At 43.1% G+C, this 21,134-nt stretch overlaps 1 protein-coding gene across 1 annotated transcript; it reads left to right on the forward strand.

The window, feature by feature from the left end:
• The first annotated feature begins 2,269 nt into the window (after window positions 1-2,269).
• Window positions 2,270-20,124, forward strand: foxk2b (forkhead box K2b). The gene is made up of 9 exons (XM_085272145.1): window positions 2,270-2,771; window positions 12,352-12,546; window positions 13,638-13,791; window positions 14,825-14,971; window positions 15,068-15,261; window positions 15,355-15,557; window positions 15,665-15,910; window positions 17,591-17,791; window positions 18,436-20,124. Exons 1-9 carry the CDS (start codon window positions 2,491-2,493, stop codon window positions 18,636-18,638), a joined length of 1,824 nt encoding a protein of 607 aa, XP_085128271.1. The 5' UTR covers window positions 2,270-2,490; the 3' UTR covers window positions 18,639-20,124.
• Window positions 20,125-21,134: the final 1,010 nt, after the last annotated feature.

The raw sequence follows: 21,134 nt of genomic DNA on the forward strand, positions 1-21,134 counted from the left end.
GGTACTATAGATGTGTAAAGTTCTGTACAGTCTAGCAACTAGCTGTGAAATTAACAGAAATTCTCAGTTTTCTCCAATAGTCCAGAAGACAACACCTTCTTCCTGTTTTTACTTTTGTTACTCCTGTCCCAGACACATCTGGCCAATCAGCAGACTGAATACTCAAATGTGGTCTGCGGTGATGCATGTTGGTTCACTTGGAGTTCAATTCCATTTTTCTCTGTGTGAAAACAAACCACACCACAGGGGGGAAAAAGCTACAAATTAAAAAGAAATCATCGACTGATTTGGACCAGAGTAAACAAACTATAGGTGTGAAAACACCCAAAGGCTCAGTCACAAAAAACAGGAAGGCATGCAAACATCTACACGGGCCCTCTCACTCACAGTCCAGTGATGAAAATGATGTTAAACAGACCCTTGCATACTCACAGGTGTGACAGGTGTCCCCATGCTTGGCCCATTGACAGTCTGAAAGATGGATGTAGCCACTTGGATGTCACCCACTGGTTTGTGGAGGAACCCTGTTGCTGAGCACTTTTGCTGTTGCTGTGTTGGTGTTTTTGAAACTGGAAGTGAGGCGTGACAGCTGGATCTGATTCTGACTGACTGGAATTGAGTTAAAAAGCAGTTCTGACTCACTGCAGTCACAGACTGCTTTGAGACTGTTTAACATAATGCTGCTACTGATTTTCTTCTACAATTTTCTTTCTGAAAGACAGCGGGTCAGGTTGTAATTGTCTGGGGGCCGGTGCAGGACTTATTTTACGTAGCATTGGTGGCTGCAACTTTAGTGCTGCGATTCATACTGGTTTCAGTGTTGCTTTAGTTTTTTTTTTTCATTGATATATAACAAATCTATCAAACCTCATAAAGGGAGAAATTATGATGAGCATCCAGGCAAGAGGAAAAGATCACAGAGGAGATTCGTGGAGTGAAGGAGAGGGCTGATGTGACAGAGGAGGATGGTGTGAATAGGGTGAGATGGAGGCAGATGATCTGCTGTGAGAACCCCTAAAGAACACAGCCGAAAGAAGAGCAAGAACATAGAAGGTTTTAACGTACAAGTACAGATTACATTGCAAAATAAACAACAACAACAAAGGGGAAAAAAACATAATTGATGCAACTGATGTTGGCATTTGGTGCTATATTTCAATTTTTAAAAAAAATAGACAAAGCATTGGGAGAACGAAGGGTGGACCCAAGCGTACAGCACCACATAAGCCAACAGCTGTAATTTTGTCTCAAGCAACCCTCAAAGTGAGCGACCCAAAGTTTACTTTAGCCTCTTGATGTTCTGTGATATGCCATCCGGGACTAAAGGCTATATTATCAAGTCCACAAAATAAAACTGAATCTTTATTACTGCATAAATGTGGATTTCCAAGCTTTTTCTCCTTCATTCTTGATCATCTGTTTGCTTAAACTGCTGCAGATTCCAGCATTTTCCTTTTGTTAAACTTTCCCAACACTCTGACCAACTGTGTATTCAAACCATTGATATGTTAACTAACCTTGGCTTTACCTCGTGGATGCACCCACAGGCTGTTAACACCTAATTATCACTTCGCACCCGATCAGATGTCTGACAGAGACATTGACTAGTCTCGTGCGCGCCTGTGCCAGCCACTGTTTACAAACAAGTGGCATGCAGATGGAGGGGTCATTCACCTGCAAACCGTTACAGCGCGGGGCTACAAAGCTGCAGCAAACCAAAATGAGGTCTGCCTGTCTGTGATGGCCGCCAGATGTGTGTACTGATTACAAAGCGTAACTATAATCACTTAAAAATATATCTAACCTCATATTACAAAGTAACAAGATGCTGCAAAGGAAGCGTTGCGCAAAACCAGGCGTGGATTCTGTAGTGGAGGAGGAAGAGAAACGGCGCATGGTGGCTTTGCGCTGATACCCCTCGCAGACCGTGCCGAGCTAAATCCTTCAAACTCCCACAATATAAGCGTCAGATTCTCGCCCTGGATCCTCGATTAATCGATTATATCGACGCACACTCGCAGATTATAGATCATCGGTAGAGGGGGTGATTGCTGCGACTGATTGCACGTGTAGAGCCATCGATCCGCTCCTTTGCTCGTTTTTCGTCCCCCCGCAGCTTGCAGCTCTCCACCCAGCCATATGGGCCCCTCAACCGACCTTGAATCTGTCCTCGGATTAATTCTCGCGTGTGATTGGTCGGAGACGCGGAACCGCACCAGCTTCCCTGCTCGTGATTGGCTTTTAGCGCTGTCAGTAAAGCCATATCCTCCCCTTGCTCGATTTGGTAGCTAGCCTTTCTCTCGGCGGTGGGTCGGAGCCGCTGTCCCTGGCCTCGCATGTTCCCCTTTAGATTCCTGTTTTGAATTTGATGCCCCTCTTGTAGTTTTGCTTTATTTACACGCGCCTCTGAAGGACCACAGTCGGGCGTCCGTACTCCAGTGCTTTAGTTTCCCCCTGGTATTTTTGGCGTTTAGAGACTTTAACCCGAACATGGCTGTGGTGAGCGGATCGTCTGGGCCGGTTGCCCGGCTCGAGGGCCGTGAATTCGAATACATGATGAAAAAGCGCTCTGTGACCATCGGCCGGAACTCGTCGCAGGGCTCCGTGGACGTGAGCATGGGCCACTCCAGCTTCATCTCGCGGAGGCATCTGGAGATATTCACCGACGACAGCACCGGAGATTTTTACCTGAAATGTCTGGGTAAAAACGGGGTGTTTGTAGACGGAGTGTTCCTCAGACGGGGCGCCCCTCCTCTGCAGCTACCACGAATGTAAGTTACCCCTCTCAGTGAACATGTGGGCTCCCATCTGCAGCAGCCAGGCGGCTAAAGTTAACAACATTGGGTTTATGTAGGCTAGCAGTGGAGTCGACAGCACCACGTGTTTTAGCATGTTAGCAAGAACCCCGCATCCTGTTCCCAATGCCATTTTTCTTTGTTGACATTTTTGTTAGCAGCAGTGTTATTTAGCCGCCTGCCTAACTGCCACATTTCAGCCATAGTTAGCTAGTTAACCTAGTTAGCTAAAAATAATCAACTTAACTCGTAGCTACGGGGACGCTGTTGTTGACATTGAATGGTAGTGGTTTTTTCTCTTTCTGTCACGTGGGCACCCTTAAGCGAGAAATGCATTCTCGTGATACTGTAAACATCCGTCATTTCGGCCATGTCAACACGTTAGTTAGCGGTTAGCTGTAGCCTCCCTGTACTTGTGAATGGAGCTTCTGTTTGACCCCTAAACGTAAACAAACCTGGCGTCCCCGCCCTGTCTGCTCACAGCAGCTCAACCTGCAGGACCTTTGACCTCGGTCCGCACATATGGAGGTCATGACAGCTGTGTGTGCCATCCAACTGTTAAACACGATATTCACGTCTTTTCTGACATACATTGATGTCCTGAGAGGCTGGTTTCCGAGTTGCAGGTTGTAGCCTGCTTCTCGCCATTGTTTAACTATTAGGCTTGATGACGTTGTTTTCTTGTGAAATACTCTATCAGCCAGACCGGGGACAGGTCTGATTGGTACTTCAGTTTGGTTTCTTTGTTCCAGTAAATCCCTGTATGAATGTAGCCCATGTTGTTTATACAGACACACTTACAGGTAATATTTTTTTAAGGCATTATTTTTTGGGGGTACTGATTTGGCATTTTCAGAACTGGTGAATTGGCTATGAATTATTAGTAATTATGGAAACTGATAACTGGTATAAGGACTCGATACACATTTCCAGTTAAACCACTCCTCAAAAAAAATTATATAAAAGTAATATAGCAAGCTTAAAAATAATATTGCCTACAGTCTACTAATATAGAAATGGTAGGATAGGCTAGCCTCCAAATCATAGGTGGAGCCCAGCCTTCACCAAATGTTACTGCAGGAAAGTTCATTATTCTGGATTTCAGTGTAATGGGGAAGCTGTTCAAAAGGAGCGGGGTTGTGGAGCTGCATGGTCACATTGTGATGTTTATTGCAACTTCATTGATAACCGCTACCTTACCTTTAAACACAGCTCTGCTGAATGTGCTATTCTGGGCTCCGGGCTTTTTACCCCTGACATGTACTCATTCTGGCAGATTTGTAGGAGCTACACTGCTGACCAGCCCAGAGTGGGGACAACTGTCTGTTTTTTTTGTTTTTGTTTTTTTTTTTCCCTTTCTTTTTTTAAATGCCAAATATTGAAATATATATGCCAAAAACCAGCCCTAGCCAGGAAATAGCCATACCAGTAAATCAATGTTTTAAATGCTCAGTTATGGTTAAAAAAAAAAAAAGTCATTTATTGTTTAATTTAATTGGCCAGTTCCCAAAATGTGCTAGTTTTAACGATCATTCCTTCATTTGTACTGATTCGGTTTTCATAATGGTGTCACTTTATTTTGTCATGTGATTATTTACTTTATTTACATTTTTTTTTCTACTGATGAATGAAATCTAAAATATATATGAATTTTAGAAATGAAGTATTTGAAGACATCACCTCGAAACGTTTCTGATCTGTGAAGAGACCCAACAATTAAAATAAGTAATATTTTAATTACTATCCGAAACTCACCTTCAACATAAATATTTGTTGCTGGACACCCTTTTTAAAATTTCTATACAATAATATATGTAAATCTCTGAAACAATTTGGTAAACTTTGAAAAATATATGTAGAGTATTAATTTTTAATTTTAAAAATTGCAAGTTTGTGAAATGTCTTAAAAATGTGCTGTTTTTAGTGTATTGTATTCAACCCAGATTTTTCCAAACCTTACCTGTGCTGAATACCATCCATACTATAGTCAGTAAAAAACATAATTAGATAAAATTACAACCAAAACTAAAACAAATCAGTTTTAAACAATAAAAACTAGACTGAATTGAGTAAACCCAGTCTGGAAAGCAACTGAAACTAAAGCGAATTTAAAACAAAATGTCAAAATGAAATGATCAGAAAATACAAGACTAAAGAACTTTTAGTGTGATTTTATTTTGGGTGTAATTTCAGCCTTGTAAGAAGAAGAGAGGGAAAACAACGATACATATTTTTCCTTGAACAGAAAGTATTCAGTCAGCCTTTTGCGTGTGATTCGGTTTAAAGAAAGAAAAAAAAAACTCCTGGTTTCCATTTTGCCAAAGCAGTTATCTGGGATTTAAGCGTGCCAGAAAGTGTTTAGTTTATTCACTGCAGTGCCCGGCAATGTCGACAAGCCTGCAAACTTCTGCCAGCTCTGGTCAGACTTTGCACACTGCTCTCAGCTATTGTGCAATATCTCAATATGAAAACACGTTTTACACAACACGGACTTGTTTTGACTTGAAGCAATTTCCAAATTGTCCCTTTGCAGAAAAATCTTTTCTGCAGGCATGTGCTTGAAAGCTGAATACATTTCTGCACTGCTCTTTTTCGGCAGGATACAAATAGGGCTGCCACGATTTGTCGACTAGTCACGATTACGTCGACTATCAAAATCGTCGACGACTGATTTAATAGTCGACGCGTCGTTTGAAACTTTGTACGATCACAAAAGACGCAGGAATAAGTGGCAGGATTTAAGAGTGTAATAACGGACTGAAACAGAAGATGGCAGCATTGCATGTACAATGATGTCAGCTACCGTTAAACCCCGAAGAAGAAGAAGCAGCTGTGTCCCAGAATTCATAGCGCGGCCCAGCTCAGTTTCCAACAATGGCGGCAGCTAGTTAGTTTTAATGTTACTCTTATTATTCTTTCTGGGTCACAAAATAAACGTTTAACATATTTTCAGGCGAGAATGTAGCTGTGTAAACCTCAAATATCTGCTCAGTTTATCAAGACACCGCATATTTTCAAAAGCGCTCCGACGTTTTCGGAGACATCTGTTACCCACTAGCTCGTTAGCTAGCCGGGGGCTAGGCTCACTAGCGCCGTGAGAACACCGGACTCCCCGCAAATCGTTTTCAAACCCACCGCCGTCTTTCGCTACTCAGGTTAAATATATATGAGTCACTTAGATAACTTAAAATGTTATTGTTTGGCTTTTTTTTTTTTTTTAGTATTTTATTTGTTCCTGAGTAAATCAGTTTGTCTGAGATTAAAGTTATAGTTTTTACACAGCTGAATAAACGTCAAGCAGACAGCTGATTATCAGAAGTGTGAGATGCTGGAGAATATACTCCAGTGTCCTGTTATATTTTAGATAGCAAGGAGTTTATTAAACTTCACCGAAACAATCTGCAAATTTCATTAAAATTTAATAAACTATCATCTTGTCTTTATTTTTAGTTAGCACAGACCTTAAACACTTAAAGCTGTAAGCTAATGATAGTTATATAAGAGCAGATGCTGCTGGTGCAATAAGCTGTAGTTTTACGTCCAATGGATGATGATCTGATTAGTCGACTAATCGCAAAAATAATCGGTGACTAGTCGACTATCAAAATAATCGTTTGTGGCAGCCCTACATACAAACATCAGTGCATTCCCAAATGTAAAAGGCCTACAAGGATCAAGGAAGGAACAGCAGGGGTGTCAAATTCTCATATTGATCAGGCCAACTGTGAGCTTATAATCGCGGTTAATACGACTTCCATGAATGGAACACCACCCAGCTCGTGCTCACGTGTTTTAAAAGTAACCTTCATGTCACAGAAGACCCTTAAAAGAGCCTCGCTGCCCACGATAAGACGGGTGTAGCTGAGGAAGCAGATTGACAGCATGAGAGAACTCGTAGAGCCGCGGCTCAGGGGACAGGTCGGTTGTATTCCAGGGATTCCTTTTTGGTGATGTAAACGGAGTGAACAAAAAAGCAACAGCCTTCCCTTTCCCATCCTCCCTCCCCCTTCCCTGTCCTCTCCCACACCCCAAAATTCACTCCAAGTTGGTGCTCTTCCTGTCTTCTTTTGTTTACATTCTCTTGTGCAGGCTGGGTGGGGGTGAACATCAAGCGAAAGTCTTCAGCGAAACCAGCTTTGTTTGTTGCCGTCCTCACAGCTTAGCAGCGTAGCAACTGAGCATTTGGAGTTGAAGCCTCATTATTCACACAGAGGAAAATGAGAAAAAAAGGCTTCTGTGATTGCATGTTAGAAGGGGGGTGTTGGATACCGTAAACAGCTTTCCCCTCTCTGAGCCTCATTCAGACTGTGAAAATGGATATTAGAGTAGCCGAGGTGATTAGCACTTGTTACTTTGTGTCTTGCAAACAATGTCATTTTGTTACCTCTGAAATTAGGCCACCTCTGATCATTTCAAACAACACAGAAATGTTTGATATTTTTCTAATCTGTTTATTTAGTCATGAGCAGAAATGACAGATTGATTCTGATTGGATGTTAACGTTTTTGTTCATTACCTAAAATTCTTCGGAACATATTTGAAACTTACCTGCTGGTCCTTAAAGTTTATGTCACTACTGTGTCTGTGACTGGCAGCAGTTTGTCTGGTAAATGTGACGATGTGTTAAATCCTCTCAGCATAGTGTTTGTGGCCTGCGTTCATCCTTTTTTGAAACTCTGTAATTTTACTTGTGGATCAAGAGTGAAGTAGCCCCTGTCATCACAGTCCATACCTTGTACAGCGTCTGGGTTCATTCAGTGCACTTCAGAATCTTAACTGCACGTCGCTGGAAGCTGATGATAAATGCGTCTGTCGAATGCTAATTGGTTGACATGTGGGCAGGAAGGGAATGGGAGGACTGTGGGGCGGAAGTTTCCGAGATCAAAAAATACAGAATGAAAAGCACAGACAGTGGCTGCAGTGAACATTTGAAATTCAGCTCTTTTATTTTTTTTATACAGTAGCTTCGCTCTTCTCCACGGCTGGCTGATGGACCAACAACAGCACAAGTACGAGAGGCCCACCGACTGGTTGTTCCACATACTTTGCTCGCTGCTTCCATCTCTGCAGGTACACGGCCCATCCCCCGACTGCTAACAGATAGCAAACGCAGTAACCCTGCTGAACTTAAATTCCTCGTAAGCCAACTTTCATCAGATTGGTTACCCTTAGCAAGCAAAAAATATGAACAGCAGGTAGGTGGGGGTTTCGATTCGGGCAGCCAGAGCTGTCATCATATTAGTGATAACCCTCACTAACATCATACAGAGCTAAAAGTAGGACAAAAGTTCATTTTTGGCTCCAACAAATAGTAAGCACATTGACATTGGCGGCAATTTCTGTTAGCATCCACAACTGGAGCAGTCTCAATGTATGACAGGGGGAAAAAAACATTAATGGTTCCATTAATGTATAAATGCTGTTATAGCACCATGGAAACCTGTTGTTATGTGGTCAATGTTAGTGCTGTGGAACTAGGTCAAAGTTCAGAGTCCGGCTGGATTTACACTTCTGCGGGAAATCTGTCCCAACTTGTTGTTGTTACCAGGTCCTCGTAACCTTACATCACAACTGTTAAGTTATTGTTGCGTGGAAATTACAGCGTAGGGTTAAAAGGAGTTTCGGGCTACAACTTAGATTCCTTGCTGCTGCATAAATTATGTGACTGACAAACTTTCCCGACACGTGCCATGTACGCTAGCTGCGTGTTGCTAGTTTTTCTACTGCTACACTTTTAAAGTTGTGCACCGCGATTATTAACAACAAACACTGGTTGCTTGGTTAGAGGCTTCAAGACCTCCTTAACATGTTTGCTTAACTTCACCCCCCAACTGGTCGCGGGAGATGACCGCCCCTCCCTGAGTCTCGCTGTGCCAGATGATTCTTCCTGTTAAACGGGAGTTTTGCCTTCCCACTGTCGCATAGTGCTTGCTCATAGGGAGTCATTTGATTGTTGGGGTTTTCTCTGTGTTATTGCAGGGTCTTTACCTCACAATATAACCCACTGAGCTGATGTTGTTGGAATTTTGTGCTGTAAATATCATCAAATTGAATTGAACTTTGGTCAAACAGTACCTTAAAAATACTCCCACTGTAAATTAAGACATTTGTTAAATTATCAAAATGGTTTCCTTCTATACTACTGCTACTTTCTGACCGTTGATTAACCAGCTGATTAATGGCCTACCTGTGCAGTATAGAAAGCAGAATAAGTATCATATATATTTCAAAATGCAGCAGTGTTCATTGACAGCAGGATGGTGTGCAGCGAAGACAAAGCAACCAAATTATTTTTAAGATTTTATGATTTACTGATATATTTAGATTTCATTGTTCCCACCCTGTCAGTTGCTACTCGCTGAAAGTGTCTGATGTTTATTTAAGGATCTTCTATATCTTTAACAGATCTACAGGGAAGGCACAACCCTTCCTGGAAAGGGTGCATGAATAATCAAAGCGTCCCCCCTCACCTCACCAGCCAGGCTCCAAAAAGTGTTTCAGTCTCCTCCTGTTAGCGACAAAGCTAATTTGAGATGTAGGTGTCGAGGATAGAGTTCTCTCAGCAGATGCCAGCTCAGTGAGGGCCTGGCAGAAAAAACCCTGCTGTGCCTGGCAGACTTCAGCTAAGTAAAATGTGTCCCTGCACGGTCTCCAGGGCGTCAGGCAGCCATTTAGAAGAGTTCTTTCTAATCAGACTGTGACTGCTGCGAGACCTCCTCCTCGACTCTTTCCCTTCATCTCCTCTCGTGTACGGCAGCCGTGAAGCTGCTGTCAAATCCAGAATCGTTTCATTAAAAACATCCACTTGAAATCTTAGTTTCTAAGATTTTTTTTTTTTTTTTTTTTGCACGAACTTGAGCGTCAGTCATAACTTCACGTTCATAGATTGGATTAATAGTAACTGCAAGGTTTTATATTTGTCTGTCTTTTCCTTGCTTAGGTGGTTGCATTGTTTTCAGTCAGAACGCAGCTTAATGGTGTATTTATTTCCTGACCGAGTGTTGGACCGCTTCCCATCCAGTGTGTTCTTAGTCTTACTTCCCTTATTTTCCAATTTCTGTGTCAGTGAAATTGTCTTTTCTTCTTCTTTCGTCCTTCATAGCTGCTACAAATCACAAATGAAAAATTTTCAATGCAGGTGTTAGGCAACAGCCAGCCGGTTGGTGAAACTGAGGTAATCCTGGGCCTCGGTGAGGCCTGCGGTTCATCCGCCGACTGAAACGGCTTGTTTTAGCTCCTCTTTTTAATCACTCGCTTGTGATTAAGCTGCCCCTCGAAAAAAGATTTGAACAGTGGGTGAGTGGGGCTTCTGTGCTCACAGAGCTGTCTGACAGGGAGCCGTTTGGGTCTCATTGGGATTTCTTGTACATATGTTGAGACTTGGTAATGTCCAGTTGGTGCATCTGGTCGCTTGAGTTCAGAACCAACTTTTAAGCATCAATAACAGAGTTGAGCAACACAGTGGCCTTACCTATAGAGATTTCCCTCATGTATCGAAGACGTGCCTATTAGGCGACTGGTGAGGCTGTTGGCCATTGATGTAAGTTAATGTATGGTTTAAATGTGACTTGTAATCTTAAGCACTAAATACATCTGAATACATTACTCTTGTTGCATTAACCAGGCAGGTGTGTGTTTGTGATGGGCTGAAATGAATTGGACAAAATTTAATACGTTATTATAAAAAATGGGATCTACTGCAGGTGCCACTCCTGAACTAGATAAAGACTGAATGAACCAACAGCAAGAGAGCCTAACTGTGATACCACAGTTTCAATAATAAAACTTCAGTCTTTTGTTGAACACTGAACGGTTTCCCAAAACGCCTGATTACTCCTCGGATGATGTTCAGCAGTATAGGGACGGATGTTGAAAAGATTGTATTGATGCCATGTCTTTATCAGTTCTGGATAACTGGTGTAACTGTTTGTATTTTTATTAGTTTTTTGAGGTGCGTAAAAGCCCCGCTGCCACGATCAAAGGAATTGGCAGCCTTTGATTCCCATGGACTGGACCATCAGCAAAAGCAACGTTGTTATTATATATGTATTTTTGTAGTAATGAAAAGAGCAGCGATAACCTCGTTCACTAAGAGAAAAACGGAACATGTAGCAGATCTAACCTAGAATCGAAGAGACCACAGTCGATTGAACACTTCCTCATTTGACGATGCACCAACAACAATTTCTGCATTTCCTGCAGCGAGTTGGAAGGCAATCTGGGAAAATAAATGAAGGCTGCAAGGAAGCTGGATAAAACAGATGAGTGAATTAAGTCCCACACTGTTTGCATATTACATGTGGCTGATGTGACGGTCTTAAATAACTTCCTGAGCTATAACTGCTGGGATTTTAATTAATAATTACCCGTCCAATATTTAGTTTTGTTTTATGAAGCAGGCTTTCGTGTGTGCTGTGCAAACTGTGATTTTCATGATAGTCACTGTATGGCTGTATAAGGCGTATCCTCAGAGTTCTCGGAGGATCTCAGCCCATTCATTGTTGTCAACTCTCACACCCACAACTTCTTTTTTTTTCCCCCCCCAGACAGTTTGAGGGTCAATGACATGCTCATTCCTTTCCTGTTCCAGCAGCACTCTATAACATTAGTCCCTCTTGTTCTTCATATGCAGTTTTGTATACGTTGTGTAACTGTTTATGTAAACCAACACTCAGTATTTCTGTTTATCCTGTAGTTTAAAATAAAAAATCTGAAAATGAGTAAACAGCTGTGAGATCCACAGCTGTTGGGATTTCTTTAGATCTCCTATATCCGCCAGTCTAAAATTCACAACCTCTGGACCACACCTGTCTGAATCTTTGAACTCCTGCTGCTGCATCATGTATACAATCACACACTCAGCTGTGCAGTCTGCCTGTACAAACCTTTGTGAAAGACGGGGTCACGCTAAAGAGTTTGCTGAATTTGAGTGTGGTACTGCAATAGGATGCTGCTGTTGCAACAAGTCTGTTAAATTTCTTCACTCTTAAATTTTTTCTCTTTGCAACAATAAAGCTCAGAGTTGATCGTGGAATGTCTGAGGACCAACGCAACTCCACCAGCACTCTGACTCTATAAGCGCAGAGCTCCAATCCTCCGCCGGCATCGGCACAAAAGCTGTGCTGGGAGCTTCATGGCGTGTGGCTGTTCGTGCTGCATCAAAGTCATTGAGCAACAGATGAATCGTTAAATGACAAAGTTTCTTCTTTTTTTTTCCACTTATTTCTTACAATTTAAGGAATCGCATTGACAGATTTCTTTCATTTGCTACAGCAACATTTCCCAATCATGTTTGTAAAAGAATTTGAAAATATTGAAGACTTACTGTTGTAATTGTGCTTCTTCTTATGTTGTGATCTCTGCGATTCAATGTGCAGTTAAAACTTCTGTTCATTGACAGACGTTGGCGTGCTTTATGTGTAAATGAGTTTGAGCGCTGAATAATACCTCACAAACCTCTAAACCAAGAATGTCAGAGGTTCATGTCACCTGTGAATTACAGTTTTCATTGACAGCTGCTGAGTTTTTAAAATTCTGTGGGTTCCCTGTTTTGCAGGTGCACGTTCAGGTTCCCCAGCACAAACATCAAGATCGCATTTACGGCCCTGTCCAGCGGGAAGAAAGTGAAGCGAGAGGCGCCCGAGTCCCCCGTGAAGCCAGTGCAGCCCCAGATCTCCCCGCTGACCATCAACATTCCAGAAAACATTGCTCACCTAATGAGTCCTCTGCCATCGCCTACTGGCACCATTAGGTATTCATTACTGGAAATGATGTATTCAGCAGTAGATGTGGGATTGAAGTCTGAATTTATTTTTTTTTAAATGGCTTAAATATGCAAATTCTAATGTGCCTCACAGGTGAATGCTGGGTATTTAACCAGAGTGCATATTGCATAGATTTATGCAGGAGAGAGGCGTGTTAATAAGAGAACCCTGAATTTAAATGTGGGAGAATTCAAAAAAATGTGTTTTTAAAAAAAACTATGAGTTGACCCGACACAGGCAACGATGGAAAAGAGTTAAAACTGGGACAAACTCTCTTACGTGTAAACAAACTTGTATGTTTGTATGTACTAGAATTATTTTAATAAGCAAAAATCAATATTCAGTCAATTTAACTGAAGATTACATTAGTGGCTGATCCTGGATCAGTGCACAGGGTTATAGAACGCTCTCCCACGCTGCCTTAGTTTACCTTAAGGTGTCAGCTGACCTCGACATGTTCACTGTATATTGATCAGCTTAAGCTTAGTCCTCCAGCCACAGGGCTCGGAGAGGAAAGCGGATCCATCTCTCACACTCAGATCCTCTCAGCCAGATGGCTGCTTTCTTCTGACATGTACGCCATCTGTAAAATGTAAACATTAGTGTTCTGCTGTTAAGAAACAAACATTTAGACCGACGCTCGAGGCAGCAGGTGCTGTATATGCAGGGGTCGTGAGGCAGTGCATTTTTGTTTGGTGCACCCGCATCTCCAGAGCCAGACATGAAATATGCAAATCATCCTTTACATTAGGCCTGTTCGCCCCCTGGTTTTTCACACTGTTCACCAGATAATTAGACTTGATTAAGGTTTTAAAGCTGCGCTGCTTTAGGCCTGATTGTGGTGATTGCAGTGTTCCCGTGCGATCTGGGTGGTAGAGCGATTTGCATAGATGTCGTCGGAAAGCGTGTCACTGCAGCAAAGACTGCGGATGAGCAGAGCCAGCGAATGTAGTGACACCATTTCTGAAAAATACCAGGCGCTTATGTTGAGGTTTAATCCAAACATAATGTTGGCTGTTTATGCTTCAGCATAAAATCTCCTGGCAGCTGACTGTCCTCTTTTGTTTTGTTGCTGCAGTGCTGCTAATTCCTGCCCCTCCAGCCCTCGGGGTGCGGGCTCCTCAGGCTACAGGATGGGTGGTCGCATGGTCAGCTCTGCAGAACTGCAGCTCATAAACGACAACTCCCAGCCTGAGAACGATAAAGAGGCCTCTGGAGGGGACAGTCCCAAGGTGAGAATTCCCAGCCCGCTCCAAACTTCAGCCTTGGTCCAACATTTAATCACTTATTTCACTTTCCTGCGTCACACTTCACTTCAGACTATGTAACTCATTCCTTGCTAGATATCTTTTATGGATAACATGCAATAGGGCATGAATATGATTCTTGAAATATAAAATTATAATCCTTTAACTCAAAATGCAAATTATTATTGATGTTCACTGACTTGTGTATGTGTGATGTGTGGTGATTTATAGTGAAACAGCTTGAAACAACCTTTTTATTAACCTGATGGCATCTGAATGCCTCCTGGTTCGACCCTGAATTAGTATGTGAGTGTATAACCTGCGATGCACAGTTCGTGCTGGCCTGCAGGCTCTCTGCGGATGCCCCCACGGGATCAACCGTTAGACTTGAAGCCAACAACCAACTGTTGCATGCCTCTGAAAGCAGATGGTGAGAGTGATAAAAGCAGCTGCTGGCAGCCATTAACAGTCCTTCTACAGGTTCACCTATTAACACCTGATGAGTTTAACTTCTGACCAAAGATTCTCTTTTGGTCATCTCAGCTGCACTAAATGGTGACGAGCTTTTAATTTACAGCTTTTAAAGCCGCTGCTGTAAAAGAAGCAAACATGAATGTAAAGGTGGAAACTAAGATGAAGACGCTGTGACGGTCAGATTAATGAGATTGAAGCATTTGTCTCCTTTTCTCCTCCTCCTTCTTTTTCTTCTCCTCCTCCTCCTCCCTCTCTCTCCTTCTCCTTGTCCTCCTCGGAGCTTTTGTCAAACATTACCAGCAGCTGAGGTTATTTTGCAGCCTGCAGCTGTCTCTAGTCTAGTTTCTTGCATACCTTCAGCATCGGAGCTGAAATCTATCACGACGCTCCGTCGCTGTGGGAAAAGTGACGCATGTCTGAATGACAGTCACTTTAGGAGAACCAGCAGTGTTATGTATTCATGTCTGTTGAAAGCTTGCTTCATGTGCGCTGCACAGGTAATTTGCTCTGGTGTCTAAATCTGCGTCCTGTCCCTTCCCCACAGGACGACTCCAAACCTCCGTACTCCTATGCACAGCTGATAGTCCAGGCCATAACGCTGGCTCCGGACAAGCAGCTCACACTAAATGGAATTTACAATCACATCACAAAGAACTATCCTTACTACAGGACGGCAGATAAGGGCTGGCAGGTGCGTTTCTTTGCCTCAGTGTACAGATTCCTCAGAGACGGTCACACACGTGACCTCAGTCATCAATAAGTAACTCGAGACTGTTCTCTGTTGCAGAACTCGATCCGTCACAATCTGTCTCTGAACCGTTATTTTATCAAAGTGGCACGGTCGCAGGAGGAGCCCGGCAAAGGTTCATTCTGGAGGATAGACCCGTCCTCGGAGGCCAAGCTCATCGAGCAGGCCTTCAGGAAACGAAGGCCGCGGGGCGTCCCCTGCTTCAGGACCCCACATGGACCCCTCTCTTCCAGGTTTGGCTGCATCCTCCCGTGACAAATTTAATGGTACATTTTAGCGGACGTGGTGTGATTTTTCTCATTCCAACAACTCCTTCTGACTCTCAGGAGTGCCCCGGCATCTCCCAATCACTCAGGGGTGCTCTCTGCGCACTCCAGCGGTGTCCAGACCCCTGACAGCCTTTCCCGAGAGGGCTCCCCAGTTCCCCTGGAGCTGGAGACTTCCTCTGCTCCCACCCCAGTGTCCACCACAGCAGTCCAGCCCAAACTGGCAGTGATCAAGGAAGCACGCTTTGCACAAAACACACCAGGTGTGAGACGACACTTTGCGCCACACATACTGACTGCGCGACTCTTTTCTGTTTCTTGTTCGATGTGTTAAAACTTCTGTGCACCTCGATTTTTTTTGCTGTGCCAGGCTCGCCTGTTAACAACCAGCCGGTACTCATAGCAGTCCAGCGTCAGTTACCTCAAACCATCAAGCCAGTGACTTACACCATGGCCTCCCCAGTGAGCACCAGCACCTCCCAGCCCACTGTCCAGACTGTCCACGTCCTGCAGCAGATCCCCGCAGGGTCGCTCAGCCCCGCCACTGTCATCGCCCAGCCAGCCACCATCATCAAGAGCGAGACGCAGGAGAATGGAGAGCACACAGAGGTCAAAGGTGAGCCAGCAGCTAGGGCATTAAATTCTCTACAAGGAGTGTTTTGGCTTTGAATTTTGTCAGAGTGAAATGCTTGGCTTCTAACCCTGCTTCAATTCTTCACCATATTACACAATATTACCTTAATCCAAGACTTGGGGATGGTTTCCCGAAGAGAGATTTTCCTTCTAACCATGTAAAATAAAGATTTCCTTCATCAGTATTAATAACTGTTGTTAATTTATTACTAATTTAAAGAAGATTTTGGCGAAATATTGACATATAATGAAAAGATGAGCAGCGAAGGAGGTGCCAGACTTCAAACAAGACATGGGCGCCATTTTTACTAGCTTGTAGCATTCCTACAACCCCACTGTGCTCTGTGGGCCCGAAGATGCCGAGGGTCACCGTGATTAGCCACATTGAATCTTTTTAACTAATTAATAGGCTGGATAATTTAGTGGCTTTGCTCTTAAACTTTTATTCTTCCACAACTCAGAAACAAAGTCATGATTAAAAATATGATGGACTAATATAAGCGACCAATATTTAGACGGTTCATGAAGTTGTGTTTAATTTGAGACCCTTTAAGCTGCAGGGTTATCTCATTATCAACAGCTAAAGGCTCTGATTTCATGTTGATCCAGTTCCAGCAGTTTCTAACACGCGCTTTCATTTTTAGCTCATCCAGTCAAAGGATTGAGCTCATGTCATGGCAAAGTGTCCATCTGTTTGTTCATTTTGGCTAGTTGTGCAACACAGTCAGTCAATGACAAGAGAATCTAAAGTAAAGGAAGATTTGCATTAACCTGCGATGGAAGGAGGTAAAGTTTAAGTCTCTACACAGACTTGTACTGTGCAACAAAATGAGTAATCATAATAAAATGACATGAAATTAAAGGAGTTAGTAGCAGAACCAAGTTTAAAAGACTAACTCTTTCCACAGGAAGACATTTGAGCCCCGCTGTAGCCTTAATAACGAGTTTTGATACCTCAGTAGTTTCTGGGTTTTTCCATGGTTAGCTGCAGAGACCACCATCACTGACCTCTGATGCAAACACACTCGCGTTGTTCTATAAGCACGTCTGATATGTGACAAACTCAACTTCAAGGGTTACTCCCAGTCTGCTTCCAAGAGCTAAAGAGTTTAGCATCTCAACCAGAAGCTTGGAAATTCGACAATCTTGTATTTATTTTCTGTGACAATATTTCTTGAACCAGACTTCACGTCTTCCAAAGTTTCACTTGGTTAAAAGAAGCAGCTTTTAAAACAGTCATTCAGCTGCTGCTGCCATTCATGGTCGCAGTATTTTTGAATGCATCAACTTTCTAATCGGATCAAGTGATCCGATTAGAAAATTTCTCAAAAATGTGACAGTCTAATCTGAGATTCTGCCTTTTTTTTTTAACTTTGACAGTTGTTTGAAGTCACATGATCAAACGTGTCATGTTAAGAAAGGTTGGGGGGGGAAGCCCCAGGATTTGGCACAGCTTCATGAAAGTCACCTCGGTGTTGTTCTGAAAACATTTCGCTGTTTGCTGTACCCCAAACACCGAGCGCCTCAGCAGATCTGATCGCTTGCACTCGGTGTTTGTTTGGTGTCACACAACTGACTGAGCCCTGCTCATACCTCATTCTAACACTTGTGATGAGTTTCCACCACTAAAGCCGGTGTTTGTGTTTGTGTTCCTCATCCTCAGTCAAAGTAGAGACGGTTCCTACCATCACCTCTATAGGTCCCTCCAGTCGGATCATCCAGAGCTCCCAAGCAGCCACCCCCCTGCAGACTGTTACCATAGTTCAGCAGGCCCCCATGGGTCAACACCAGCTGCCTGTTAAGGCCATCACACAGAATGGCACCCATAGCATCACCACTGCCATCCAGGGACCCTCCAGCTCAGGTGAGACACAGGAACACTTAGCAGGGACATCAAGGCTGGTTCAAGTCGAGATGTTTTAGATGCTTAGATGGAACTGAGACATTATTGCTTTTACGTCTGGTGGTGTATGGGGTATGAAGCTTAGAAACAAGCATGCTCTCTTGTTGCTTTTGGTGTAATGTGCCAGAATAGCCACTGGACATTTAAGCAACTATTCTTTTCCTTCTGGATTTTGACATCTGGATGTTAGAGGACAAAATAAAAAAATAAACTAACGCTTATTTTACTGAAACCTGTTAAATCATCTTTATAAACATGACCACAGCATCTAGAGGGAGAGATCCCTAGTGAAGCCTCCAATCAGAATAAAGCATGCTACAGGGGAGGGGGAAGTGGGCTGGCTTTCACAAAGGCTAATAAATGAGAACTATTTTGAACAAACCACACAAATTGAAGTTAAACACGAGATCCAGCAGCAGCGTCGCCACAGAGAATTTTTCTGCCTCCTCTGGATCTGAAAAGGTTTTTGGTGTGCTCACTTGCGGCAGCTGATCCAAACCACACATCCCACAGGCCTTCTGCTTCTAGATGTTATTGAACCACAGCTCAACAGTGAAGTGTTTCCTCTTTTAACCCTCGTCTTCCTGCTTGTTTCCCCCAAACAGCCTCAGCTGTGGCAAGCCCCCTCCACTTGCTGGCGGCCCACGCCTCCGCCTCGGCCTCCCTCCCCACCAAGCGGCAGAACGGGGACCAGCCTGCCGAGCAGCCGGAAGCCAAGCGCAGCAAGTCTGAAGAAGAGCCTGCCCCGGCCGGCGCACCAGATTCAGTCTCGTCGGCAGCTAACGACCAAGGCAGCCAACCCAACTAGTTCGTTTCCACACGCAGCGCGCCACCACCACCACTCGCTCCCCCTCCTAATCCACAGTTTCTCTCTCTCTCTCTCGTCCTCGTTGTTAGTTTTGTTTCTCCTCCTCCTCCTACCACAGCCGCCCGAGGTGCCAAACGGAGAAGATTCTGTTCCTTTTCATTTTGGATAATCTTGTTTTACACCATCAAAGATTAACTAAAAAAAATTGTCTGCCCCTTTAAAGACTGGAATGTGGGTTGAGAAGAAAATATAGGAATGGGACAAAGGTGAACTTGTAGGTGTCCCACCCCCCTGAGCCCCTGAAACTGGAGAGTGACTGAAGCGAGACCACAGGAAGCCTTAACAACAATTAACACTTAAGAGCTGACCTTTGACCTCAAGTGATCCCACTAGGAGAGGCCCTGACTCGGCTCAGGCTGGATGCTGCCTTTCTGCCGCGTCTACCTCAGAGCGGATCGGAGACTCCGGCAGCCAACAGAGAACATCTCTCCCCACTGACCCGTCGGGAAGCGTGACGTGACCAACCAAGCGGCGAGCGCGATGAGCATTCAGTGGTTAGATTTAAAAAAATGAATTTAAATTAGACTTTCAGAAAGGGATCAACTCGGAGCCAATATTCCTGAAACTCTGGCAGCTAGCCTCTCATGATACTGACCTTCCTTAATCGCAGCTGTACGTAGATATGCGGTATTTTGTTGTTCAAAATGTGGAGCGTAGGGTCTTTGTTTTTGTTTTGTTTTTTTAAACTGTGTTTTCACTTACCTAGAAGAGAAATAATTTAATTAAAGGAAGCGTACAAAACGGTGAGGTCGGTGACATTTCGGTAACCAAGATAGAAATCTCACTTTCGGTTTTGTTCTTTTTTTTTTTTTTTTTTTTTTTTTTTTTTTTCCTGTTCAGTGAAGCAGTAACTTTTTTTCATAAACTTTATTTCCCTCGTTCTGACATATCCGTATGAAATTGCTTCGTTACGCCTACATATTTTAATACGTGCACAGATAACCGATATAAGCATATGAAATCTCCTTGTGTAGTTCCAGATGTTGACCTTGCATGTGTCCGACAACAGATGTTGTTAAATGTAAATTGAAGAGGAAAAAAAAAGACTGCTTTGTCCCAACCAGACCTGCACTTAATTGAATGTTTGTGTTTTATTTTCCCTTTTGTTTTTTGTTTTCTGTTTCTCCTCACACCCGCCGCCGCCTCCTCCTCCTCCTCCTCCTGGTCCTTCCCGGCTGTGTTGACGTTGTGGTGTTGGCTAACCCCGCCCAACCCCCCCTTTTGCTTAATTAACTTTTGCTCTGTTCTGGTGAACCAGCGAGTCTTTTTCCTTTTTATTTTTTATTTTTATTTTTTTTCTTCCTGATTGTACATGTTTCAACCAACAGTAAAAGGAAACAAAAATGTTTGTTCTGCTTCAGTGGAGAAATGCTTTTTTTTTTTTTTTTTTTTTTTTTTTTTTTTTTTAATAAATTAATTTAACGTCCTTTTTTTTCCCCCCCTTATCTTTTGCTTCCGTGGTGCATCTATATAGTGTGTGTGGTTCTTTTCCCCTTTCAGTAAATGGTAAACAATGTGGTTATAGTTCCACTCCTCCACCAGGGGGCAGCATTGGAACATCTTTAAATATGTCAGCTGGTGAGAAAAGCATGTTTATCATGTTCTCTAACATATTAGTGCTCAGTTGGTGACCTCATAAGTCTTGAGCCACTCCTCCTTTTTTGTTGTTTTTATGTTAAGAAAACGGGGAAATAGGTTCTAACATCCATTGAAAAACAATATAAGACAAAAATCAAGTTGTTCATTTGACCAAATTAATTCTCCACAGCACCACAACTCTTTCAGACAGCTTCCTTGTAATTTAAGTACTCATAAGGAATAGCTCTCCAGGCTTCACTGACATTCAGCCTCTTTGGATGTCGGCTGCCTTTTGTTCTGTTCTAAGGATGATCCCACACTGCTTCAGTAATGGAGGTCCAGGCTCTGGAAGACAATCAATGACTGATGGTGTTCTACTATGCTTTTGTTTTCCTTTTTTCTCTATCCAAGTACACTTTCACTGCATTTTCAGTGGGTTTGGGGTCATTGGGGCAGCTCTATTTTTAAGCCTAAAAATGTGGATGAAAGTCTGACAGATCTCTGGGTTCATAATTCCATCAGTTTTGACAAATCTCCAACACCACTGACTGAAATATAGTCCCAAACCATGACAGAGCCTCCATGTTTTACAGACAGCTGTCAGGAGAGCTAGAACAAACACTGACTTTTGCACCTCTCCTGACTTCATCATCTCTCTAGACCTATTAATTCTTCTTCAGTCTTCCACTTGTCCCGTTTCCTCAATTTTCTATCTTTAAGGACGTGCTATACACAGATGTCAGAGTATGCTGTTTGCTGTGGACTTCAGAAATCACATTGTTGGTGAAAATACTATTTTATGTCTATCAAACCCAAAAGGTTTGGGGGGGATGTTGACTTTTGTCTCAATCCCTTAGT

The sequence above is a fragment of the Mchenga conophoros genome, linkage group LG4, assembly GCF_057382185.1.
Source record: "Mchenga conophoros isolate Kocher_MC1m ecotype Shallow Benthic linkage group LG4, M_conophoros_male_GT1.1, whole genome shotgun sequence".
Taxonomy (NCBI): domain Eukaryota; kingdom Metazoa; phylum Chordata; class Actinopteri; order Cichliformes; family Cichlidae; genus Mchenga; species Mchenga conophoros.